General features: G+C 50.0%; 1 protein-coding gene across 1 annotated transcript; it reads left to right on the forward strand.

Moving 5' to 3' along the window:
• Window positions 1-15,095: 15,095 nt before the first annotated feature.
• Window positions 15,096-16,055, forward strand: LOC117438709 (olfactory receptor 1038-like). Its single transcript, XM_034074151.1, has one exon. It carries the CDS (start codon window positions 15,096-15,098, stop codon window positions 16,053-16,055), a length of 960 nt encoding a protein of 319 aa, XP_033930042.1.
• Window positions 16,056-19,910: the final 3,855 nt, after the last annotated feature.

Genomic DNA, 19,910 nt, shown 5'->3' on the forward strand with positions numbered 1-19,910 from the left:
ACCTGCTGCAGCAAGAGCTGGCCTTTAAAGCTGGAAAGAACTGCTTGTCAGGGGAGAAACCTCATGGGGATGATCCAACATTCATCTGATTTCAGGGTTTATTACCGGCTCTTAACTGCCTCATTCGTCCCAATTCTCCAAACTGTGATTTCACTTCACTTGAAACGAATCCTGTCGTCACCCCCACAACGCTTATTTCCAGAGGGCTTCCAACCTCCACAGCCCGGCCAGCCCAGCAGCTTCCCCTGAGCCCTGGAGCAAGGCTCTTCCACAGCCCCAGAGCCCGCAGGGACCAGCCTCCCAGAGCAGCAGGAAAGGAGCACAACGGAGCAATCGGGCACATCTCCCTGCAGGGGCAGGACAAACCAGCACCCAGGACACAGCACCCCTCCAGCCCACCACCCCGGGGCTCCCTGCTCCCCACCTCACACAGACAAGGCTCCCTTTGCTGCAGGACCTACAGCCTAGCTCCAACTCTCTACCATCGCTGCAAGCCGCACGGCAGTTCCACAGCCCCTTCAAGCCCTTCTACCTGCCCAGCCCTGCTCTTAGCCCAGGGGTGTTTAAATCCTGCGGCTATCACACAACTGCCCCATCCCTGCTGCCAACGGAGCTGCCTCCTCCCTGCCCAGGGCCAGACGCTACCTCAGCACGGGTGATTCACGCTTCTCCTGGAGGATTCCTCCCCGTAGGGCCTTGGCTCCCCAATGCCCTCGCACTGCTGGCACCTGTGGGCAGCTGGAGGGACAGGAGCCGCCTCGGTGGGGATGCTGCCCACCAGCACAGCAGGGAACTGCTGCTGGGCTGCCAACAGCCAGGGGAACCTGGGCACCAAAGGACAGGGCTGGCACCTGGGCTGCCCAGCCCCTCTCCTCAACGCTCTGGCTTTGCCAGCTAGGGCAGGGTTTCACCAGCGCCTCCACAAAGCAGAGCTCAGAGCCTGACAGTAGCTCAAGCCTGCTCCTGCCTCAGTGCATTGAGCAGCAGCAGCTCCTTCTATGTCACAATAGGAGAGGTCCACACCCCCCGGAAAGAACGTGCTCACCCTCCCGCACCACTTCCACACCAAGGCCACCACCACTTGTGGCTCTGGGATTTCTCCAGCTCCAGGCTGGAGTGGAGACCCTGCTGCTTCCTGCCTTGAGCTCTCTCGCTATCACTGTCGGCTGCCTTGTCTCTCCTCTGCTGGCTTCCACGGCCACTGCAGGGCCTTGCTAAAGTTACAGCCTTGCAGATCCCTGCAGCCCCCCTACGCCTTCAATGTCTGCCCCGCACTGAAGGGCTGCAGCACCATTAAAGTGCACCTTACAGCACCAGTTGTTCACGCTCCGTGAGCGGCAGATCAATTGGTTTATACACTGCACATGAGCCAATCATTTCCCTGCTGCAGGAGTAAAGAAAAAAGCTTCCACACTGACTACAAAGCAACCATTTAATTCCTACTTCGCTGGCCCAGGAGGAGCTCACTCACACCAGGCCCATGGCCAGGCTGCCTTTGGGGTGACCCCTCTTGCTGTCCCTGCTGAGCACCCATCCATCACTTTGTACCCATTCAGCCTGCGCACACGGGCACACGCACCAGCCAAGGCCACCCAGCTTCCTGGGGCATCTCAGCTGCCAGGAGCCTCACACGTTTTCAGCACAGCCTTTGCCAGAAACAAAAGCTTCCCATGAGACTCTCGGCCACAGGCAAAGCAAATCCTCACGTCTGCTTGGTGGGGATCGTGGAGCCCTCACTTTGAAACCAACACTCAGCATCTGGGGGTTTACAAACCAGCCAGGGAGGAGATGAGCCCCGAGTGCTAACTGGCTCTCCAGGCAGCCAGCCTGTGGAAAACACTCCAAAACATGTCCCGCATCATGTCCAGCCACGAATCCAGGTGAAAACTGGAGAGCTCAAGCAAAGGCTTCTCTCCTCCTTTCCTAAATCCAGACAGCATTTCAAATACCCCCAGTTTGGAGACCCTGACGTCAGCTGTGCAGTCAAATCTGAACTGAGGAATTGTTTTCCCTCCATCACTTTTTAAAACAAAACAGAAGTAACTTGGGCCCAACAAGTGTAATGCCTCCTTGCTCTTCTTCTCCCTTCACACTGTGAAACCATTTAACCCAGCAGCTGCCTTGCTGCAAATTTCAGAACATTCAAGAAGTTACTCACAGTTCAGGGGCAATCTCTGACACAAGCAGGGCAGCAACCGAGGCTGTGACTGCCAGGAGACAGGGCACAGAAAGATGGGCGCATTCAGGATGGAGGTTCGGGCCCAATTCAGCAAGGTACTGGCACCACGTCTCAGGTTAAACAGGAAAGGGGACAGATGTCAGGGGCACTGATAACTGTGCAGCAGCTACAGAATGGTTCAACAGTCGTTCCTGGGGCTGACACTGCCTTAATCCTAACTGCCTTGGCCTCATGTCTCCACTGGCAGCTAAAAACCATCAAAGTCACCATGATACTGAGGACAGAAACATCCTACAGTACCCCCACACTGCAGGACCAGGGCTTAGTCAAAGTCACGCAGCCAGAGCAGGGCTCAGTCTCTCTTCCCTCACACCCAGCTCTTCTCTCCCTCCTGCCAGGGCCTTCTCCAGGCCACCCAGCACCAAGACACACCACAGCCTAGGGAGTACAGGCTCCTCCTCTCCTCCCCCAAGATACAGAGCTTCCTTCAGAGCCTGAGCACATGGCAGCTCTTTACTTCCTGCCATCACACACATTTGAAACCACACTTACACCCGAGCACCCACAGCCCAGCAGGATCCTCCCATGGTCAGCTCCAAGGACCACACCAGCTGCCACAAGCGCTCCTTCCCTCCACCTTCTCCTGAGCAAGACAAACAACAGTCCTCACGTGCTTTACCTGCTCCACCACAGCTTGGTTGGCATCTGCAGCTTCAGACATCCTGTGGCAGCTCCATTTGCAGTAGGACTGGGCTCCTGGGCTCCTGCCTTTGCAGCAAGCTGGTCATCCACAGCAGGGCTAATACTTCTCCTGTGGGGCACCTTCAAACACCAGCACGTGGGTCTGTGGTTTGAACCAAGGGAGAGAAAGATCAGACCAGGAGACACAGGGAGGGGACAAGCCCAGCCCGGGACCTGCCTTTCAACCTGAGCCCACAGGAGCACCGGCCACAACCCCAGCACCTACAAAGCCCCACAGGCTCTTCAGAAGCTGTGAAAGGAGCAGCTTGGGTTATTTATCACTTGGGAAGCACTGGAGGGACAGGCCCATCTCTTGCTGCTGACAGGCAGCTGGGGCAGCTCCCTGCAGCACGCACGCTGTGCTCAGAGGTGCTGGGCAGGCTGCAGGCACAAGCCCTGCTGTGCAACGAGCTTCCAAACTGAAGCAGGCACCAAGAAATAAAAGCAAAGATGAATGTGGCTTTACCTGCCCCAAGCAGGTGCCTTCACAGGCCCATTACAACCATGTCACAGCCACAACTGTCTGAACTCAAGCAAAACCCCAAAGCAATCGTTGCTCTGCTCAAGAATGGACCACTGGATTGTCTTTTGCTTAGTCAACTATTTGACTGCATTTGTACCTGAAAGTTTTTGGCCAAAAACACTGGGAGTTTTGTCAAACAACAGCTGTGCAGAGGCTCTCCTGGGCTGGAACCCAAGCCAGGGCTTTGATTTTTAAACAGGGCAGCCAGTGCATCCCTTACGAGAGCCTCTGCTCTCTGCCATGCAGGTACTGTCAGACTCTACAGCTCTGATGGGATCGAGACCTAGGTGCTGACTGCCAGCACATCCCCTCTGGGCACTGGGAGCAGAGGGGCAGATCTTCATTTTCCACAGAATCCCAAGGGTTGGAAGGGACCTCAAAAGATCATCTAGTCCAACCCCCTGCAAGAGCAGGGTAACCTGGAGTACATCACACAGGAACTTGTCCAGGCGGGCCTTGAATATCTCCAGTGGAGGAGACTCCACAACCCCCCTGGGCAACCTCTTCCAGTGCTCTGTCACTCTCACAGTAAAGGAGTTCTTCCTGACGTTCACATGGAACCTCCTAAGCTCCAGTTTACACCCATTGCCCCTTGTCCTATCCCTGGATATCACTGAAAAAAACCATCATTCTGACACCCACCCTTTACATATCTGTAAACACTGATCCTCACGAGCAGCTGTATTCTCTTCCCTTGTTATTTCCCTTATCATTATTATTATTGGTGGTAGCAGCAGTGGTTTGTGCTATACCTTAGTTACTTGACTTACCTCAGCCCCTGGGAGTTACACTCTTTCCATTCTCCTTCCCATCCCTCCGGGATCAGGGGGAAGTTGATTGGCAAGTACATGTTCCATACAGGCCTCGGGCCAGTGAGCACGTAGAAAAGATGAACCATCTGATCAAACAACAAATTAGGAAAATATGTCAGGAAATGAAATTCTATTGGTACCAAGGTTTACCACTGGCTCTATTAAGAATTCAAACTAAACCTCGGTCAAAAGAAGAGGTTAGCCCATTTGAAATTTTATATGGAAGACCATAACAGTCCCAGTTTAAAGCAGGAAGTCTTCAGGAAGTGGCAGAAGGCTATCTCTGTGAGTTCTTGATCAATCTGGGAAAACAATTGGAGGAGATAAATAAGAGAGTAGCAGGGACAAGAGCAAGAGGTTTGGATTATCCCATTCACCCTTTCAGATCTGGAGACTGGGTTTATGTTAAGAATTTTTCAGGAGATCCTCTACAGGAGAAGTGGAGCAGAACGTACCAGATATTACTGACCACCTTTACAGCAGGGAAGATAAAGGAACAACCTGCTCGGATACAGTATTCAAGAATAAAGAAAGCACCAGAACCAGAGATGTGGCAGATGGAACCTTCAGGACCCTTACGTATGAACTTGCGTCAGTCGTAATTTGGACTCGTATGATAACTGGTGCACAAGCTTGGGACCAGAATTTATACCTGAAATTAATGCAAAATGGTACTGAAGTTTTTAATCGTAGTGGCTGTTGGGTGTGTGCACAGGTGCCTAAATCAGGAGAAAGCCTGGAACTCCCATGAACTGGAGTTCCAATTCCTAACACTGTTTCATGGACAAATCTGTGGGTGAACACTAGCAATTTGTATTCAAACGAAAGGTTAACATTTGGAATAGTTAATCCTAATCCAGGTAATAAATATCACACCTGTGCACAAAGATGTATTACACCAGGAACCAGGGCAGGAGATCATGCTTGTTCAAATGCCACAGATGTGGGTCACCATTCAAACTGCAACCACACTATTAATATAGATGGTAACCTGGTTCAGTGGTGGCCCATTCCTAAACGGAAAGGATGGTATTGGTTATGTGGAGAAAATGCTTATGAGACTCTACCCCCCCAGCTGGAAGGGGGCAGGCACCTTAGGTGCTGTAATACCCAATTTTACTATTACCGACAGGTATCCTTCCAGGACCTGGATTAGAACTTTTGCCAGAAGGGATGAAGATTGTTGGAAGAAGTAAATACCCTCAGAGACCACCACATTTTTGTACGCATGCAGGGAACGTTCTGGAAAACAACATAATCCACACGTAGCCTCATGACTATGTATGTATGCCCAGCGACTACATAAGGATGGCCTGTGGAGCAACAGGGGGACACAACGGCAGGAGGAGCTCTCCCCCGTGTCTCCTGGCGCCGCAATGAAGAATACCTGCTTGTCAGCTTGAAAACTGTGTTAGCAAGTTTGTGCGTGGAGTTTTCTCCCAATCACTGCACTGGCTTCAGCTCTAACAGTTCTTTTCCTCCTTCTTAACAGACAACCTCAAATGAGTTCAGATTGTTTTATAAAGAATGCACAAAAGCTTGGATTATTTCTTCATTGACTTAGGTTTTGTGGTTTGGTTTTGTTGGGGTTTCTTTGTTTTCGTTTCTTTTTCCCAATTCTTGTCCAGTATTATCCTAAAGTTGTATGAAACCTTCATGGAGATTCTACTGCCCTGATAGCAGAGTATCCCAGACACACTGGGGAAGCCCAAATGTGGTTTTACACAGGGTTCTCACACCATACAAACAGTCACGTACCACACACTTGGACCAACACTAGCACCCTCACTACCAATTACTAGTCCTAGTCCAACTCTGCCAGGCGCTCATGCTACTTCTGCTGCAGTCCTGCTCCTGCCTATTGATTCAGATGTCCCTGGACCAGTCCTGCAAGAGACACTGATTAATGGTGTGTGGGACAGTGGGAGGGTTTCAAAGACATGCTGGAGGGGCTGGGATTCTGCCATTATTTCTGCTGGGCTGCAATACCCCTTCTCCTTCACAGACAGCTCTAAGATACCCTAAAGAAAAGCCCTAGATCCAGGGCTGGGCTGAAGCTTCCAGCAAAAATCCACCACCTCATCACATTACAGGGCACACAGAAATATACAGACACACATATACAAATAAAAGATATGTGGCACTGCAGCCACTCCAAGCCCTACAACAGGCACCACAACTGCTACCTCAGCAAGAGGTGGCACAGCTATTTCAATGTCAGCAACAGGCACTGAGGCTACTCCAACCCCTGTGACAGGCACTGTCCAAAGGTGACTGAGGAGCTGTTGGTAGAGCTGTCTTGGAGACAGAGGAAATGCAGCAGTTCTGCCTTGCCTGGTCTCTCACAGGATCCTTCTGTGCTGGGGCTGCTGAAGGGAGAAGAACAACAAGTGCCAATCACTACCACAGCAGTGCACTGGTGGCAAGATGGCACCAACCCAGACTCCCTGATTGCCATCCATGAGCTGATGCATTGTTTGGAGAGTCCAGGAGTGCTCAGCAGGACCCACTCACCCTTCAGGAGCCCCACAGGGCCCGTGCACAACCCACAGGACAGTCTGATTGTAAACTGCAGCAAGTGACCCAAGGAAGAACAATTGCAGATGGGGCCCTGAGCAACAACAGCCTCTGAACAAATGAACCAGGAGATAGTTCATGCCCTTGGGCAGTGCGCACTGGGCAAGGTGTGAAATGTGCTCTGCACCACACTGGGGAGAATGGGCTTACCTGGAGCCTCTGGCAGAAAGCTCCAGCGCAGACTCCAGGTCGACCCCTCGGCTTTCGGAGTCGGGGATCCCCAGGATCCAAGGCTGGTTATATCCCCTGAAAAAGAGATCCTGGCAGCCTCTGAAGGGCTTCGAGCTGCTTCAGAAGTGATGGGCACTGGAGCACAGCTCCTCCTGGCACCCCACTTGCCCGTGCTGCCTTCATGTGCAAAGGGAAGGCCTACGCATCAGGAAGTATCCCCTCCTGGCTCTTCGGCTCTGGGCACAGGGGCCAATTGTTCGTGCCCCTCTCTGCTGCCGGGCAGCCGAGGGCAGGCACTGCATTAGCTGCTCAATGGCCAGGCCTGCCACATTTCTGTCAGCTGCATCAGGGCCTGAACCTCACTGGGAAAACACAATCCAATAGTACCTTCAGCTACTTCAAGCCTTATCACATCCAGCTGCTGCTTTCCAGGAAGGAAAAGGAAGGAAGGAAAAAGGAAGGAAGGAAAAGGAAGGAAGGAAGGAAGGAAAAGGAAGGAAGGAAAAGGAGGGAAGGATGGAAGGAAGGGAAAGGAGGGAAGGAAGGAAAAGGAGGGAAGGATGGAAGGAAGGGAAAGGAGGGAAGGAAGGGAAAGAAGGGAAGGAGGGAGAGAAGGGAGAGAAAGGGAGAGAAAGAGAGAGAAAGAGAGAGAGAGAGAGAAAGAGAGAGAAAGAAAGAGAGAAAGAGAGAAAGAAAGAGAGAAAGAGAGAAAGAGAGAAAGAAAGAGAGAAAGAGAAAGAGAGAAAGAGAGAGAAAGAGAGAAAGAAAGAGAGAAAGAGAGAAAGAGAGAAAGAGAGAAAGAAAGGAAGAAAGGAAGAAAGACATGAGAAGAATAAAAGGGTAGGGATCTGCACAGAGATGGAGAAAGAAGCAGCAGGGAAAGAGGAAGAGAGGCAAACAGTGGGAGAGGGAGCAGGGCAGAGAGAAGTAAGGACTACAGGATTGACAGAGATCATCAAAAGATGTGGTGGTAGAGGAAAGGTGAGTGGGGTAAAAAACAAATAGGGGCAGGGAGAGCTTGCTAGCAACACCAAACTGTGTGGTTCGGTCGATACACTGGAGGGAAGGAATGCCATCCAGAGGGACCCTGACACACCTGAGAGGTGGCCAATGACAACCTCATGAAGTTCAACCAAGCCAAATGCAAGCTCCTACACCTGCGTCAGAGCAATCCCAGCAATCCCAGCTACAGGTTGGGTGGAGAGGAGACTCAGAGCAGCCCTGTCCAGAAGGACTTGAGGCTGTCAGTCAATGAGAAAATGAACATGAGTGTGTGCTCACAGCCCAGAAAGCAACTGTGTCCTGGGCTGCATCAAAGGGAGTGTGACCAGCAGGGCGAAGGAGGTGATCCTGCCCCTCTGCTCTTCTGAGACCCCACTTGCAGCACTGGGTGCAGTTCTGGTGTTCCCAACATCAAAAGGACACGGAGCTGTTGGAACAAGTCCAGAGCAGGACACGAGAACGATCAGGGGCTGGAGCAGCTCCTGTATGGAGACAGGCTGAGAACATTGGGTCTTCAGCCTGGAGAAGAGAAGGCTGCATGGAGACCTCAGAGCAGCTTCCAGTGTCTGAAGGGGGGGCTACAAGGATGTGGGAGAGCAACTCTTCATCAGGGACCAGAGTGACAGGATAAGGAGTGATGGGTTCAAGCTGAAATAGAGGAAGTTTAGGTTAGGTATAAGGAAGAAGTTCTTCCCTGTGAGGGCGGTGAGGGGCTGGCACAGGCTGCCAAAGGAACCTGGGAATGCTCCATCCCTGGCAGTGTTCAAGGCCAGCCTGGACAGAGCCCTGGGTGACATGGTTTAATGTGAGGTGTTCCTGCCCATGGCACAGGCTTGGAACTGGATGATCTGAACGTCCCTTCCAACCCTAACTATTCTAGGATTCTAAAACCACAGCAACAAACAAGACTAACAACTAAGAGAAAGAGAAGTGCAGGAGCAACGAGCAGCTCAGAGGGATGGAGAAAGAAAGAGAAGCATCAGAAGCCCTGCAGAGTGATGGAGGAAGGGTCTGGGAGCAGCAGACACAGCCAGAGAGAGGAGAAGTAGGCAGGGAGAAAGGCAGAGATGGTGGGATACAGAATGAGCTGCAAGCAGGAGAAGGGGCTGGTAGAGAGACAGAGAAAGAAGGACTTGGAGAAGAGAGGGACGTGGAGGACAGCACAGGAATAGAAGAGAGGTCTGGGGAAGGGAGACAATGACAGCAAGGGGAAAGGGAGCGGGAGCTTGGAGAGATGAGAGGCAGACACGGCCCCAAGGGCCGGGCACTCACCACAGCTCCCGCTCTCCGTCCTGCCAGGGAACCTCTTCAGCCCAGGCCCTTCTTTCTCTGCCTCTCTGTGCTCTCCCCTTTCCTCCTGTGCAGGCCCAGGGCCAGCTGCAGGCCGCAGGCCGGGCTGGGGCAGCTCTCGGCGCTCTGGCAGTCGGGGTGCCCGGTGCCTGTGCCCACAGCGGGGCTGTCTCCATCTCCACAGGGGCTCGCTCACCTCAGCGCTGGCCCCGGCCCCCCCCTCAGCACAACCTGCAAGCCCCAGCACCAACATGGCCGCCGGCAGCCCCAGCACTACAGCTCCCAGCATGCCCCGGGGCGCTCCTCCTGCTGCCAGGCCCTGCTGGGCCACCGTCCCCTGGCCATAGGCCAGAGGGAGCAGGAGAAGGGCAGGAGCCGGAGAGGTGAGGAGCTCATCTGTGGGCTGGGGCTGTGCTGGGGTTGGTCCATGTCCCGTCTGCTTCTGCCCCACTTGTCAGCACAACCAAACAGCTGCTTGTGTCCCTGACCAGTAGAGCTGAGCATCTGCTTTTGTCCCTTACCAGTAGAGCTGAGCATCTGCTTTTGTCCCTTACCAGTAGAGCTGAGCATCTGAATGTCCCTTACCAGTAGAGCTGAGCATCTGCTTTTGTCCCTTACCAGTAGAGCTGAGCATCTGCTTTTGTGTCTTACCAGTAGAGCTGAGCATCTGCTTTTGTCCCTCATCAGTAGAGCTGAGCATCTGCTTTTGTGTCTTACCAGTAGAGCTGAGCATCTGCTTTTGTGTCTTACCAGTAGAGCTGAGCATCTGCTTTTGTCCCTCATCAGTAGAGCTGAGCATCTGCTTTTGTGTCTTACCAGTAGAGCTGAGCATCTGCTTGTGTCCCTTACCAGTAGAGCTGAGCATCTGCTTGTGTCCCTTACCAGTAGAGCTGAGCATCTGCTTTTGTGTCTTACCAGTAGAGCTGAGCATCTGCTTGTGTCCCTTACCAGTAGAGCTGAGCATCTGCTTGTGTCCCTTACCAGTAGAGCTGAGCATCTGCTTTTGTCCCTTAGCAGTAGAACTAAGCATCTGCTTCTCCCCCTCATCAGTAGTCGATGCCTTGGCATGTTAAGTACTTAAGAAAGACAATACTTTTATTTAAGCAAAGGAATTCCTTTAACCCCCTGTCCTGGTTTAAACCAAGTCCCCCAACTCCCGGAGAGTTAGGAAGGAAAATCCAAGGAATGCAGCCCCCACAGGTTGAGATAAGAACGGTTTAATAGCTAAGGCACAACACAATAATAATGATACAGCCAATAACAAGTGAAAAGAATACAACACCCACCAGCCACCGACCCATAACTCACTCCACCCTGCCCGGCCGAGCACCACGTGCTCCTGCCTCCATTTTCCTCTCGAGCTCCCCCCGTCCAGCTCTCTCTCTCCCAGCTGCATCCTGGGCATCACGTGCTATGGTATGGAATACCTCATTGACTAGCCTGGGTCAGGTGTCCTGTCTCTCCTTCCTCCCGGCCTCCCCTCCTCCACCTGGCTGGAAAAAAAACCTTGAACAAAACCACCCTCAAAACATGCTCAAACCATGACATTATCCACCCCTTATTCCATACCATTCACGTCATGCCCAGATCCCACATTTCCAATACACCATCACTCTTAAGTCCACCCCTCGATCATGAGACATCTCTATGTTGCATCTCTGGAATGATGGCCTGAAGTATCTGGGCCCACCAGGCTCAAAATCATTCACTGTCCCCTTCAGCAGTTCTACAGCTTCCTGCTGGGGACTCCATACAGCTGCCTTCCACTTCCAATACTTCCAAAGCACTGGAGGGGCCTAGTGGATCAGATACCTGGCCATACTGTCCCACATGACCTGCCACTCATGACCGTCCAGCCTAGGGAACAGTCTCCTGGTGCTCCTATGTACTTGTCTAACCCTAGACAAGACCCAAACCTGACTCTGCTTAACTTTTGGGATCAGACAAAATGGTTGTGTGTAGAACACACTCTGTTTCTGTGCCAACCATGCTGATCCCTAACACAATCAGCAGGCAGGTCCCAAGGGCACCCAAAAACCATTCATATCCATCAGAACTCTCAGCTGCTCCTCTGCACTTGTCACTGGGGCTGATGTAGCTGCCCTGCTTGCCAGCTCTCCCACCACCAGCTTCTCTTCTCCCGAGTCCGGATCTTCCTCCACTGCCTTGCTGGGAAGTGCTGTGTGGTCTCCTGCATCCTGCTGGGGGTCGGCGGGTGACTTCCTGGGGACACTCTCGGCCATCGGGGGGCTCGGAACGGCCGCAGGACTTGGCTCTTCCGGCGCCTGCTCCCCCTGCTTGGCTACTGCCCCTCTCTGCTCCTCTGCCGCCTCCCCCGGATGCTCTGCTACAGCCGTTTGGTTCCCGGGGCCGCTCTCTCTGGCAGCCTCAGCTGGTGCTGCCGGCTCCTGGGGCTGCTCCTTCCCGGCTTCACACAGCCTCACACAGACAGAGGTGAGGACAAGGGCAAGGATGGTGAAGAGCAGCGGGACGGCCTGGTACAAGTCCAAGTCCACGGCCACGTCCATCCCCCACTGCTGCCGGAGCCTCACCATATTACAAGTCATTGCCATAAAGTACAGTGAAACAAAAACTTTAGCCCAAGCCCCATGATTGATAAACACAAATACATCTAATCCATACAGAAAGTACCTGGCAAAATCCTGAAACTGTGAGATCCAGAGAAAAAACTCTGAGAGCCAATAAATCAGCATTGTGATGAGTGACTATAAATCTGCTCAGATCTGTTGTTATCTCAACCCCTCGTGCCCCACGTTGGGTGCCAAAAAGAACTGTCATGGTTTAAACCAAGTCCACACACAGCTCGTTCACTCACTCCCCTTATCGCTCCCCCATCTCCTGGAGATTAGGAAGGAGAATCCGAAGAATGTGGCCCCCACGGGTTGAGATAAGCACAGTTTAATAGCTAAGGCACAACACAAATCACTACTGCCATTACTACTACAAATAATAGTGATAAAGCCAATAACAAGTGAAGAGAATACAACACCTCACCAGCCACTGACCCATAACTCACCCCACCCTGCCTGACCGAGCACCAACCGATACCTCCTCCATCCCCTCAGAGCTCCAGCCCTTCTGGGTCTCTCCCGGTTACATCCTGGGTATGACGTGCTATGGAATACCTCTTTGGCTAGCCTGGGTCAGGTGTCCTGTCTCTGCTTCCTCCCTGGCAGAGCATGAGCTCAGAAAAGGCCTTGGACAAACCAAACATAGGAGCAGTAACTCAAAACATACTTGCTATCAGCAACCGTTCTTGGCCCGAAAGTCAAACCACAGCACTGCACCAGCTACCAAGAAGGAGGAAAATGACTACAGCTACTGCTGAAACCAGGACACCCACCTACTCAAAAACATTCTACAATTACATTTAGGAAATGGAGGTGATACTAATGACCAGAGAATAACACTTGAGCATAAAGTTCAAGTGATTACTCTAATTCTCTCACTGAATAGACTATCTCCTATTTTGCCCATGCATGGATATGGTCTGGATGGAGAGGGACTGGCAGAACAGTGAGCACTGGCTGGGCTGTTGGGTGCAGAGGTTGATAGATTCTATCCTGCAGGAGGCTGGAGAGTACCACAGGGGTTTATCTCCCTAACCTATCTAAACTGAACAGAAGGAGAGCACCACGGTGTGCAGGGACCATAACACAGTACCTGAGCAAGAGAAGTAGGGCAGGAACAGAGACCTGGGCCAAGTGCAGCCAAGACAAGCAAGCTGGGGATTACAAGACAGGTCCACAACCAAGCCAAAACAGATCAAATCAATCCCCTGGTCATGTTTAAGTCCAGCATTTGCTAGGAAAGTCCATGAGCAAACCTAGGTCTAAGGATCATCAAAGGATTTCATAGGTGTGCACACCTCCTGCTAAACCAGAAATCCTCAAGTATAGTCCAACCACCTTGGCCTGAGCTTAAATAGAGATGTTGGGAAAATGGGCAGAGGGTGAGGATGGAGCCCCAGCTGAGGCTGCTCAGGGGGATAACGGCCTGGGACAATTCATCAATGCCTCAAACTGCCCATTTCTCACCCTTCAATAAAGTGGAAGCCCAGAGTCACCAGCTCAGCTGTTGGACATCCAGGCACTGCATGTAGATAACCCTAGAGGGGATGGAAAACTGGGCTCTCAAGTGTGCACAGAGGGAAAACAGCAGCTCCAGAGGAGTCATTTGTGCTTCATGTCCCTTTTGAGGACTGTGTGCAAGATCTGGAATGTCTCTCAACCCATTCTCATTGTGTCAGTCTGTTCAGACCAAAACCTTTGCATGGTCCACAAGTATGTCAGAAGCATCCTATGAGCCCTCATCACTGCTGCTGTGCAGCTGTGCTCAGGCATGGCTCATCCATGCCATGTCTCTCAGATGCCCAAGCACCACAATGCCTTTCAGAGGTGCTTTCACACCCTTTGCTTTTCCTTCTCTTTGTTTTCCTCTGCTAAAGCATGAGCAGCCCTGGAGGCTTCCTCCCAGGAGAGCACATGCAACTGTATTTACAGCCCCAGCACCACAAGCTGGGCTCTTGCAGTCTGGCAGGAGCTCACCTCTCTTCACATCAGGTGCTCGATAAAGGTGATGCTGGTGAGTAGAAGTTCTCTGCTGGGCTGGGGATAAAGTCTTGGCTCCCACCACTCGGTGGCAAACGGAAGGCATAGGAGGTAACACCAGCACAAAGCACAGTCTCACCTGCATTGAGGCAATGGGCTTGCTTCTGAATGTCCTCTTTTCCTCTTTAGTAAAGCTGCATCAGAAATCAGCCTTACCTGTGTGGGTTTTCTTTAGAAGAAGAGGAAGCAATGGTTTGTGCAGGTTGTTTTCTTTCCCATAGGCAGCTAAAGCAGATGCACTGAATTACTCAAGAGTTCAATGAGGATGAATCTTATTTTGTTCTAAAGAAATGCAACATTCCAGATTGTCAGCAGAATGTAGTCACTAACAAATCAGCACATTGTAACATCAACTACTTTTTAATGCAAGCAGCTGAATGCTCATAGATTTAGGATGCTTCAATGTGCTGGAGCTCAGAAATCTATAAATCATGTGGATGTTATCTGTTAGGAATGATCTCAAACAGTTTGATAAATGTGGTTTGTTGATTGGAATGATAACTAAAAGCCAAGTGAAAATGGGTGCAGTTCATTCATGTGTAAGCTGGATTTCACTGGGACTGGGACTTTCTATCCTCCTGGTTTACATGTGTTACTATGAGGTTTTCAGGTGTCTTCTGAACAAATTAGCTCTGAAAACTGAAAAGTGAAAGTGAAGAAAGATCTGATTCTTTCCTTTAATCTGAAAACACATGTGCTTGAATGAACTGATAGTTTTAAGAGTCCTAGCACTGAAAATGCCATTTGTTCCTTGAACGTGCTCCTTGTTCTTTTCAAGATACGTCAACTGTATAACACAATATATATGTAATTTGGGTTAAAAATACAGTAGAATATACAGTGATTTGACAGTTAAACTGGCCAGTGTTTGGATTAAACTATGGTCCAAAAGTGTCTAAATAAATCCATCGTTTTAAAGTGTTCCAGCGTAGAAAACCAAAAAAGACATTTGTTGCTTCAGTTGCTTCCTGGTCTTTTAGAAATGCCTTCACTGAAAACCAAAAAACATATAATTTGGGGTTAAAACTACAGCAGAATATGTGAATTTATCCAAAATGTGGCAGTTAAAATAGTGACTGATAGTTGTTATATATGGCCCAAAAGTGAATGTCCACTTTTAAAACGCGTTCTGTTTCTCTTCCTTTTGCCTCAGCAGGTAACACCAGGTGATGGGAGGAAATCAAACCCAGATTAAATTCATCCTGTTGGGAATTACAGACAGACCATATGCACAGACACCTCTTTTTGTCTTATTTCTATTGATTTACATTGTCACTCTGGTGGGGAACGTTGGCATTATCACATTGGTTCGGGTGTCTCCCATCCTCCACACCCCCATGTACTTCCTCCTCACCCATTTCGCCTTCATGGACATCTGCTATTCCACAGTCATCTCCCCCAGGATGCTGGCAGACCTCTTATCAGAGGACAAAACCATTTCTTTCACTGCCTGCATGATGCAATTATTCACATTAGCTTTCCTGGCTACTGTTGAGTGTCACCTGCTGGCCATGATGGCCTACGACCGGCACGTTGCCATCTGCCAGCCCCTGCTCTATGTGACCATCATCTCCAGCCGTGTCTGCTGGCAGCTGGTAGCATCATCCTACCTATTCGCCTTCCTCAGTGCCATAATCTACACATGGTGTGTGTTTGGAGGTTCCTTTTGTGGTCCCAACCGCATTGACCACTTCTTCTGTGATGCAGTTCCAGTTCTAAAGCTCGTGTGCTCTGACACCCACAGCAGTGAGATGGTCATCTTTGCCTTTCTGACCATCAATGCGGTGGGTGCAAGCGTGGTCATTTTTCTCTCCTACATCTCTATTCTCCGGACTGTGCTGAGGATGTGCTCAGCACAGAGCAGGGCCAGAGCTTTCCACACCTGCGCCTCACATTTAATGGCCGTTTCCATGTACTTTGGGCCAGCATTCTTCATGTACCTGCAACCCTCTTCTAGGCACGGGAGCCTGGATAAGGTGGCCTCCATCTTCTACACCATGGTCACTCCCATGCTCAACCCATTCATCTACAGCCTGAGGAACAAGGAGGTGAAGGGGGCTCTGCTGAAGTCTGGGAGAATGCTTTTCAGGCACTGGCAACATGCAAGACTTGTATCATCCAGGACATGAGGATTACATGTCAAGTGGAAAGCCTATGAGGCACTAAAGCTCTGGGATTTCCCACTACCCCTCATGATTTTATGTAGGTTCTAAAACAATTCCTGAACAAAAAGTCACTGACAGTATTGCATGAGAAATGGACCCGACCATCACTTCTTCCATGGAAGAGATCAAGAGGAGAAGGAGACTCAATCTTCAATTTATATCACAGTCACCTGTCTGTATGAAGCAATTGCCCTGAATTACCCCAGGCCTCTTTTCCTCACAGGAAACACCAATCAGCTTTACTCAGTTATAACTTTTGTCACTGATAAATACTTATTTTTCTTGCAAGATTCTTGACCTTGTCCCTCAGCTCCAATAAAATTCCTCACTCTTACCTGTGAGCTCTTTATTAAAGCTGCTGGCGTGGGAGGGAACAGGAAGTGCAGTTTTACATTTGTTTGCTGAGAAAGAGTCAGAGAAAAGGCTTCAAAAGATTCATTGCATTTGTTTGTGCCTTTCAAAGAGCAGAAGTTGGTGGGAATCAAGGTCTCAGGCTGCACTTTAGTATATCAAGAGGTATCCCTCCCCAGGCTGCAACTTCCAAGTAGATTTCACTTTAAGTGAGAAACTGTAGACAATATCATTCATAATACAGGATGATGAATGGTGCTGAGGCTACCCAGTGTTAAGGACAATTTGGGCATATTAAGGCTTCATCCTGCTCATTTTAAGGGATGTTTTACATTCATCTGAAGTGCCATTTACTTAAATGGTGCAATCCATAGAATTCCAGCACAAGACAAGAACCCACATTCCATGCCCATGCTGAACTCCTGCTAACGCACACCAGGAAACACCAAATGGTTTGTTTCATATAGGAGTTAAGACAGTGGCTCATTTCCATAGATGAAAGACAATCCTGAACACAGAATCGATCCTAACTGAGAGCTGTCTGGGTCTCAGAGAAGCCAAAACACACTGATGGGGGAAAATATCTTTACCTGCTGTGAGTGGGAATTAACTGATGCTTTGAACAGAATATGGATGGTGAACAGTCTCTTTTGTGTGCTCTGGCAAACAGCAGCAAGAGATGAGATGTTCTCTTTTGTCTGCGGGAAAGTGGCTTCAGCCTTTACTCAGTGAAGGAGGCAGAACTGATGTAATCAGATGCTAAAGAGCTTGGCAGGACAGAGACCTTTGATATCATTAGAATCATAGAATGGTTAGAAAGGACCTTAAAATCATCCATTTCCAGACCCCCTGCCATGGGCAGGGACACTTCACACTAAGCCATGACACCCATGGTCCAACCTGGCCATAAACACTGCCAGGGATGGAGCATTCACAACCTCCCTGGGCAACCCATTCCAGTGCCTCAGCACCCTCACAGTAAAGAATTTCTTCCTTAGATCCAATCTAAACTTCCCCTGTTTCAATTTTAACCCATTACCCCTTGTCCTGTCCCTACAGTCCCTCAGGAAGAGTCCATCCCCAGCATCCCTATAGCCCCCCCTTCACATACTGGAAGGCTGCTAAGAGATCATAACACAATACTTCCTATAGAAACTTCACCACACCTTGTTTTCTTCCTCTGTTTTGTTGGATATTGCTGCTCAGACCATACATATAAAATCTTAGAGCCACAAGAAGCCCAAGTTTGGCCTCAAAATTCATCTGACCCAAGCTTTTGTGGAAAAGGGACCTAGAAGAGAAGTGTCATCTGTAGGGTTCATTACCCCACTCTGGTGTCTTCATTTCCTCTTGGCTTTAATAATGTTCTCAAAGCAGAGATACAGAAATACTCAAACATTTATCCAGACTTGGTGCTATGTTCCCAAGAGAGCTCTGGATTTCCATAGTCTTGTACAGAGTGGATTCAACTCTGTGAATGTCCAAGAGGAAGCTCAGTCTAATGTGCAGGGAGGCACAATTGTCAATTCCAGCAATATAAGAAAGAGGTTTGAGGTTTTGGAATACATTTTATACTGAGAGCATCATTGCATGATTCTGCTTCAGGCATTGCAGAGGAAAGGGTCTACACAATGCAGAAACTCCTGCTGGAGACACAAAATGCACACACCAAATATATACCAGATTTCATCTCAATCAAAGTCTAATATTACACTTGGGAAAGGAGAAGTCACTATGGACCAGAGAATGATACATGTATATAATGTTCAGTTCTTTACCCTATTGCCCTCACTGAGAACACTGGCTCCTATTTTGCCCATGCAGGGACATGTTCCAAATAGAGAGGGACAGTCAGAGCAGTGAGCACTGTTGTCTATGAAGGATGATAGCTCTGCTCTGCAGGAGCCTGGGGGCCACCACAGGGGTTTGCATCATTCATCACTTTAAACAGAGCCAAAGGGGACACCACAGTGAGCAGGGACCATCCCACAGTACCTGAACTACAGAAATATGGCAGGAACAGAGACCTGGGCCAAGTTCAGACAAGACTCCAGAGCATCAGGAAATCTGGTGATGATGAGGCAGGTCCAAGAGTAAAAACAAGACCCAGATGAAGTAAATCCCCTGGTCAGCATCAGGTCCAGCAGCAGTTAGGGAAATCCAGTAGCAAACCAAGGTCACCATCAAACTATTTCATAAGTGGACACAACTCGTTCTAAACTGGGAACCACAATGCCTCTAATAAAACCCAACCTCCCTGGAGTGAGCTTAAGTAGAGATGGGGGCAATTGGGCAGAGGGTGGGGATGGAGCCCCAGCTGAGGCTGCTCAGGGGGATAAAGGCCTGTTAGTTCAGCCTGGCACAAGTCATCATTGCCTCAAAATGCCCATTTCTCACCCTTCAATACAGTGTAAGCCCAGAGGCACCAGCTCAGCTGTTGGACATCCAGGCACTACATGTGGATAATCCCACTGGGGATGGAAAACTGGGCTGTCAAGTGTGTACAGAGGGAAAACAGCAGCTCCAGAGATGGAGTCACTTGTGCTTCATGTCCCGTTTGGGGCCCTCTACAAGATCTGAAATGTCCCTAAAACCCATTCTCATTCTGTTGGCAAGGTCAGACTAAATTCCTTGCATAGTCCACAAGTATGTCAGAAGCATCCTATGAGCCCTCATCACTGCTGCTGTGCAGCTGTGCTCAGGCATGGCTCATCCACTCCATGTCTCTCAGATGCCCAAACACCCCAATGCCTTTCAGAGGTGATTTCACACCCTTTGCCTGACAACAAGCAAAATCCACAGGAAGCATCATTCTCTTCATCTCCAGGTGCACTAATAAACTCCAGGAACAATTTGCTGTAAATATGTGGATTTGGGGACATGTCTTTCCCCTTCTTCCACACTGAGTGGAGGCAGTGCTGGCAAGTGACTGTCTACATAATTCACCACTGATTATTCCCATAACTTTTTAAACTGGCTTTTCCAATGCTACTTAAACAGGATTTCAGCCATGCAAAGAAGAGTTCCTGCAACCATTTCTATTCTCACCATTGCCCCTTGTTACCATCTTCCTGTAAACTCACTCCTGACTGTGGTGCCTGACATTGCTGATGGACCCTGGTACCAGCTCCCATCAGCAAGGTTCCCATCACCTCCCTGCCATGATAATGCCAACCATGGCCCTTGTGCAGCTGTAACTGCCTCAGAAATGCTCCAAAAGTGGATGTGAAAGGTGGGGTTGTTGTGTGGTTTGCTCTAAGGGAGCCCAAAGCCCTGTTGCTTGCTCTAGCTGAGGTCATCTCCTCTGGGTACACTTCATCCCCACACTAATCAGCACAGAGAAGAGATAATGACCTGCTGTGGGCTTTGTCACCTCCTGGGGCCCAAAGACATTCACAGTCCCCACATCCCATCAAATAGGAAGGGGCTTTGCTGATGCTGGTTCATTGCCAGGCTCCCTGCACAGCT

Source organism: Melopsittacus undulatus, unplaced genomic scaffold (genome assembly GCF_012275295.1).
Source record: "Melopsittacus undulatus isolate bMelUnd1 unplaced genomic scaffold, bMelUnd1.mat.Z mat_scaffold_56_arrow_ctg1, whole genome shotgun sequence".
Taxonomy (NCBI): Eukaryota; Metazoa; Chordata; class Aves; order Psittaciformes; family Psittaculidae; genus Melopsittacus; species Melopsittacus undulatus.